At 42.8% G+C, this 7,690-nt stretch overlaps 1 protein-coding gene across 1 annotated transcript; it reads right to left on the minus strand.

Moving 5' to 3' along the window:
* Positions 1–838: 838 nt before the first annotated feature.
* Positions 839–1,946, minus strand: LOC104264530 (G-protein coupled receptor 15). The gene is given in 2 exon segments (XM_009821644.2): positions 839–1,606; positions 1,608–1,946. Coding segments are annotated over 2 exon segments (1,107 nt in total).
* Positions 1,947–7,690: the final 5,744 nt, after the last annotated feature.

Raw genomic sequence — 7,690 nt, forward strand, 5'->3', positions numbered from 1 at the left:
ACGCAATGTCGTACCATTATACAACAACCCAAGCAGTCAGAAATTGTGTCAGATCCTCAGAAAAGTCTTAAAAAGCACGAGTGTTTTGTGGGTTTTTTCCTTTAAGAAAAAGGTTAAATGCAGGATTTCTTCGGCTTGTCTTCTGGTTTCTCTGCCTTCAAGTTACCTTTTTTCTGAAATCACAGGGGCTAGAAAGTTACTTTAATTACTGTGATTAAATCTAAGATTTAATGCCATAATAAGAAGCGGAGACTTAAAGAAAAATGCACAAGACTCAAGTTATGAGAACTGGTAACACACAAATTCATTAAAACACTGGATTTCTAAATTCAGAAAACCTCTAGAAAAGCCGAATTGATTGGGCTGGTTTGAGGACATTGCGACATGTTTGTGGGTAAGCCAGGAACCAAAGAGAAGCAGCACTTCTGTTGTGTTGTTTTTCTTGCTCTGTGTGGAATAAAAACCTACATACATGTAAGTTCAAAGCTTGCCTCCGTGTGGCTTTGACTTAATCACATGATTCTTTTCTGTAGTTTGTAGTACTTGTACTGGGGTTCCAGTATGAGCATTTGTGGATATTTCTCGGAATGATGGTTTCAGATTCACACCGTGCAGTGACACAGCGATCACTGTGAACCGTAATTCTGTGGTTAAGGTTTCCTATTCCATCTATCTGCATTTAAAGGGAAGCAGCGTTCGTCCCACCTGAAGTGCTGGGTGCGTTACACTTGCACCTCTGTCTCTGTCGCTCGTTTCTTTTTGTCAGTTTCTCTCACTTTAATCTTTTCCTGCCCTCTCTGGAGAGAGACATTCCTTCCTCCGCAGTCCTAGCTCCCAATCAGAGGGACACAGAGCGCTTCCTCTTCCTAGCAGCATACTCCCCCGTAACAAAATTGGATAAGGAGTGGCTCAGGCGAGTGTCCAGAGTATCAGAGTTGTTGCCGCTGCTGCTGATTTTCACCCGTGGGCAGAGACACCGGAGCATGGCTCTGCGGATGTAGTTGTCAAAGCAATAGTAAATGAAAGGGTTGGCACAGCTATTGGCAAAAGCAAAAGGGCTGCTCACCTTCATGCCCAGCTGCGCAACCATGTCAGGAAAACAGTCAGGCTGCTTCAGGAGTCCCAAAAGGATGGCCATAAGCTTGAAAAGATTGAAGGGAACCCAGGAGATAACAAAAGCTGCCACTACAATGAAGACGATCTTGATGGATTTTCTCAGTTTCTTATCATGTTTCCCAGCTCCCTGATAATGCACACAGAGTCTCTTGGTGATGGAGCAGTAAAAGGTTAAGATACTCAACAGCGGGAAGAAGAAGGCGAGGATTAAAAGCATCAGTGACATAATCTGTTTGGCTTCTGTCATGGCTTTGTCTGTGCAGTAAGTTTTTCCATATTGCTTCTTCAGTTCTCTGGACAAAAGGGTTGGCATCCCTAAGCAGCAGGATAATAACCAGACACAGATGCAGAGTCCGCTGGAATAGGACCTTGTTCTGACCCGTCTCGCGATAGAGGGATGCATGATAGCAAGGTACCGGTCAGCACTCATACAAGTGAGGAGGAGGATGCTGCAGTACATGTTAACTGAGATGACATAGGAACTAGCTTTTACAGAGGAAAGATCCTACCCTCCAGCTCCCGTCCGATGCCTCCTTGTCCACCCAGAATGGCAGCGTGATGAGGAAGATGAAGTCAGATGCAGCCAGGTTGATGATAAAGACATCGATCAGCCTTTGGACCCGTCGCTTGAAGACCAAGGCTGCTATCAGGATGGAGTTGCCGATGATGCCCACCAGGAACACAGCGGTGTACAGGATAGGGAGGAAAGTAGACATATGTTGGAGGTGCTGATACTGGCAGTAGTCATCGTAGTCGTAGTCGTAGTTGAAAGTGACTGTAGTCACGGGTGAAAGCTGGGTGAGTTCCATTTCTGGCCAAGCTGTCCTCATCCCCGCTCTGAGGAAGGCTCTGAGCTCCCCCTACCCTTCCCTTCAAGGTCTTCTTTAAAAACATGTTAGCGAGTGAGGGGGGAGGAGTGGGGAAGGGAGGAGGAGAAAAGTGGTTTTTGGGGGGTAATTTATATACTTCTAGCCAATGGCATAGGCAACGGACGAATGACGAGAGTCTCTGGTTAGTCAAAACCCTGTCTTCAGAATAAACACTTGCTGCTTTTTTTAAAATCGGGTTTAGTTTTACTGATTTTTATCTTCATTTTGCATTTGCCTGTATAAGCGAACCAGGTTTGGGTTTTGCTTTTATTTTGGGGGAGGGAAGGTAGTTTTCAAGACTCTGAACTTTTTATTTTTTAGGACAGCTATCGCTAGTTTGCAGAGGTTCAAGATTGTACCAGCTCAGAAGTCAGAGAACAGTAAATTCAGTGTCACATTCTTTATCTTTACTCAAAACATTTTGTATAAACTGCTTTTCGGGGCAAGTTCAACTTTTCTGAGGCTTGGAGGATTTTAGTTTCTTCGTCCATTCATGATTGTTGGTTTATGTTGAGAGTAGTTTTCTCATATGAAAATATTTAGGGAAAACCATTTAAAACTACCATCTCCATTCTGTCCTGTAGTTAGTTGTTCTATAGCAGTCCCAGGCTTTCCACTGCTCTGCCAGTGCCCCCCTCCTGCCCTGCAGCCCTTCCAGTTCCCCTAGCCCTGGGCTCCCCACACCCAGCTTTATGAATATGTTAGAAACTTAGAGGACAGTTTTCCAGTATGTCATATATTCTTCTGCAATTTGAAACTTGATGTTCCCATCCCTGCACAGGCTTCCTTACTGGCCACAGTCCTGGTCTCCAGAGCAGTGGTTTGTTCCTTCTCCTGACTGTGCAGCCCGCGTGGCTCTTGTGCCGTTGTTATGTACAGTACTCACTTCTCTTAAAGAGCTCTGATTTCCTTCATCTTTCATTCACAATATCAGTATCGCTCCAGCTGTGGCTTACCTTACAGACAGGCCTTTCAGCGTTGCATAAATTGAATGAAAATTGTCACTTTTTAAACTGCTGAATTCATTACAGCTTTGTCAGTGCATGCTAATTCGAAACTTCTACTACTGGTCTTCATCATCCTTCCTCTCTTCTGCAGATAAATTCATTTTTTCCTTCCCCTCCCTCCCACCTGTGTGTTCACAGACCAGGCGCATCTTCAGGATTCTCAAAGCTTTGAGCCAATTGCTTACCAGAGCATGCTCAAGCCCCGGGCAGATAGATCGCATCTACGTATGTCTCCACAGGCAAAGAACAACTCCAAATTGCATGGACAGCAAATTAGTCCCTCCAGTGCACTCTGGATGCACTCAGATTGACTCTGCCAGCGCTCAGGTTGTGTGCTCCTGTGTGGCAGGTGCCTGGTAGACTTCCAGGCACCTGGAAAAGCAGCCAGCTACTATTAACAACTGGCTGCTGGATCAAGAGATATTTAGGTGGGCACTCTCTCTTGTGTAGATATGCTGATGTCTAATAAGGAGCTAGTTATATACAACTGCCTTCCTATCAGTAGGGCACTAGTGGACTCTAGCTGACTATTTTTCCTGGAATGTGTAAGGATTTAATTATCTCAATGAGTGTAATTCAGCTATCACAAACTCTGAAAAAAGATCAAGGTGTATAAAACCACCGTGCCTTAGATTACCGATTTGTATGCCACAGACGTTAAGTGTGAACCTGTAAGGAAGCACAGGCTAAAAATAATTTTCTCACCATCTGGAGATTACAAAAGATATACCTACTTTTCAGCTGAGAGTTCTGTAAAAATGGCCAAGTATCTTACAGTTTACAGAAATTACTTTTGGTGGGTTCAGTGCAGAGATGAGTTTTGTGTCATCTTTGCTTATTTCTGCTTCAAGGAATATGTTTCAGTTTTCTTCTTCCAAGAAGCACTGGGAAATAGAGGCATTCTCTTTCCATCAGTACTAGAGTAGAAGATCAGCTGAACCCTATGGTCTGCAGTATAACAGTACTGCCTCTCTTGTGAAGATGGACTTACTTGTTATTTTACTCTGCACTTAGATCCTAACAGCTTACATGCAGCTGCAACTTTAGAAATCAGACACAACCTTCTCTCCCTCCATCTCACACTACTGCATACTCCTTGAAATTCACTCCCTCCCTCTCCCATCCCAGAGCAGACAAAAAAGTGAATAACTTTTTAAAAGCTTAATGGAACCATAAAGATAAACATATGTCCATGTATTCTTGTGTTTGCGGTTCCTCACTTTGTTGCCTCCCTGTAGTTTAATAGCCTTAAACCTTTCCCAACAGGAATCAACTCTGTTCTCTTGAATTTGCTATGTATCTTCTTGAATGCATTAAATAGACTTGCGGATGTCACTGTGTGTTGCCATATTACAGATGTGACACTTTGTTGTCTGGACAGAAGATTTCCAAAGGTAATTTGAAGCACTGTCATGAGTAATGAAGTGATCTGTAATTATCCGAGTGAAGCAGCAGCAGGCATATTTGTCAGTGGTCTGTAAGCCTTGTGGTTTTTTTGTGTGGTATTGATTCACTTAGGGCGTCATGTAGGGTCTTACTCCTCCGAGAGCTCATTTCTCTGAGGTAGAGCCAAGCTCTCAAAAATATCCAACACATGGGAATTCCCCTCGTAACACTTCTGCATAGATATTCCAGAAAGCTCAGCACATGACGTGCTAAGATCCAAGAGATGTGGTGAGATGTTTTGTCACTAGGAGGACAGCCTCCACCTTCTCTTCACCCCCCTCCTAGATTTCCACAGCACTTTCCTCCTCCCAGACCTCGCCAGATATGTCTAAACCCTTTTCCCAAACAAAATTTTCTGCTGAAGCAGCAGCTACCGGTTTGGCTTGGGTGTATGTTCTTCCATTCAGGGCACCCATCTTGTCTAGCGCTTAATACAGCTCTGAAAAAATGCGGCCGCTGGGTGCTGAGTAGTTTTGAACTCGAGAGTGAATCTAAAGCTTTTGTAACCACACACTCATGGCAGATACTGTAATTATGGCCGTGCATTTGGCCAGTTCTGCTTTAGAGCATGTGTTTCTCTGATGGTCCTGCCTTTCTCAAATGCACTTGTGAAGTTTGTTGTGTCAGTGTTTGTACCATTCCTTAAATCTTCCTCATACGAAATCATAGAATGGTTTGTGTTGGAAGGGACCTTAAAGATCATCTAGTTCCAACCCCCCTGCCATGGGCAGGGACACCTTCCATGAGACCAGGTTGCTCAAAGCCACGTCCAGCCTGGCCTTGAACACTTCCAGGGATGGGGCATCCACAACTTCTCTGGGCAACCTGTTCCAGTGCCTCACCACCCTCATGGTGAAGAATTTCTTCCTAATATCTCATCTAAATCTACCCTCTTTCATTTTAAAGCCATTACCCCTTGTCCTGTCACTGCGTGTCCTTGTAAAAACTCCCTCTCCAGCTTTCTTGTAGGCCTCCTTCAGGTACCGGAAGGTTGGTCTAAGGTCTCCCCGGAGCCTTCTCTTCTGCAGGCTGAACAACCCCAACTCTCTCAGCCTGTCTTCACAGGAGAGGTGCTCCAGCCCTCTGATCATCTTCGTGGCCCTCCTCTGGACTCGCTCCAACAGGTCTGTGTCCTTCTTATGTTGGGGGCCCCAGAGCTGGACACAGTCCTCCAGGTGGGGTCTCACGAGAGCGGAGTAGAGGGGGAGAATCACCTCCCTCGACCCGCTGGTCATGCTTCTTTTGATGCAGCCCAGGATACGTTTGGCTTTCTGGGCTGCAGGCGTGCACTGCCGGCTCATGTTGAGCTTCTCGTATTGCCAACAGTAGCGAGGGAAACAATTTCATATCTTTGTTCACAGATCTGTAATGCTTGTGATACATGTGTTATGGTAGCCTTCTGATTTTGTGGCAAAATCAGTAAAAGAGATGCACAGCAGAACTATCTGCACAGGAAGTATGCAGGGTTGTTGATTTACTTTATTACATGCAGACACACACCACCTCCCCTTACAAATTTCTGCAATTGAAGCATTTCTGGTAGCAGGTGTGGGGTTTGTTTTTTACCAAATTTTTTTACATTCTCTATTTTACTAATAGTTTAAAAGTGGTTTTGTGTAAGCACAGACATCTAGATAAAATAAGCTACTTATCTGTAAATTATTAATGGTGATAAATGCTGAGAAGGAACCGAGGTTCATTTGGCTGTAAAAGAAAGTGTAGTAGTTTCTAAATGATTGTGCTTCAAAAATCTTCTGTAAGGAATAGAGATTTGCAGACCTAACTAAAACAACCAAAAACCCCCAGCAAATTGGCTGAAACTGCCCTACTATGCTATAATCTAGGTGAAGGCAGGCTCAGAGATAACCAGATGAATGCTAACCAACAGAAGTTTCGCCCCTGAACAAAGAGGAGAGGGTTGAACTGATTCAGGTAAAATTGTGGGCACTGAGACAATGCATTGGGATAGGTTGAAATAATTTCATGCCGAGAGCAGTGGTCTACGAAGTGCGGTGAGGGAAAAATTTTAAAAATAGTGTTTATTTACTCTTTATCTCATCCTTTTTTAATTTAGATTTTTGTGTATGTTTTATAATGTACATAATCTATTAGTACAGTAGTACATGTATATAATTACAAAAAAATACATACAATAGGGGTGCATGCTCAAAAAGTTTTTACTGATGGGGTGCATGATAAAAAGCTTTGGAGACCAGTGACTTAGAGGACAAGTGGGTATCATTAAAGAGAACCTGTGCTATTCATCATATTTGGAAGAATCAAATCTGGAAGGTCATCTCTCTGTGAAAATTGTAATTGGGGTAGGGTTTTCTTAGCCTACTGTGTTCTGTGCCACAGATAGAAAAATACAGAAGGCAGAAATAAAACCAGGGAGACTGTATAAAGAGGTCTGAGGGGAATCCATGGGATTTTCTGCTCATTCTGGCTATGTGAAATGCTCATAGATGGGTGCCTAAAACACAAAAACTAAAACTGCCCTTCTTTATTACTACAAAGAGAATATTTGTTGGGAGAGGCAATATCTTGTAGTAAATTAACTAGTAGTATTGGAAGAAACGGGCAGACTTTTGAATGCCATTTTCAGGAATGTGATACATAAAGCAGGTTGTTTCATTTCTCATCTCATTTCTTATCCTGTATCAACTTAATTTAATACAGATGGTGCCGCCTCCTACAAATGTTTACTTCGACTATCAGAGCTAAAATGACACAGATTTTGTATGACAAGTTTTTTTGCAACATACTAGAGTTTTGTTTGTTTGTTTTGTTTTGTTTGCAGCACTCTGATCTTAAACTCTCTGAGAACTGCTGTTAGAGGTACTAACTAATGCACATGATCCAGGTCTGCTATCTAAGAAACTTCAGTTTTGCAAAAAGCAGGAACAGCGTTTAAGCTGTAGCCATCAGTGTTACTCCCTTCATGCTTTCATGTGCAAATTGCCACAGTTTCTGCACAGTAAAGCAAACTTTTACTTTGAAAACCTTCCCAAATGATCCTGTTCTGTAGCTAAACTGATCAGTGGTTCCGCTGAGGCACACTGAGGAGGTGTGAAAAGAAGAAAAAATGAAAAGAGATACATTTTAGCAATGAATGACTCTGTACATTCATTTGTAACGTTTTTATTGGGTTACTCTTATTATACAGAGGGCTATTTTTCCAGCAAAAAAAAAAAAAAAAATTCCAGGTGAAATCTGTAGAGAGTATTGGAAATTAAATAAATAAAATGAAAA

The sequence above is a fragment of the Gavia stellata genome, chromosome 1 (assembly GCF_030936135.1).
Source record: "Gavia stellata isolate bGavSte3 chromosome 1, bGavSte3.hap2, whole genome shotgun sequence".
Classification (NCBI taxonomy): Eukaryota; Metazoa; Chordata; class Aves; order Gaviiformes; family Gaviidae; genus Gavia; species Gavia stellata.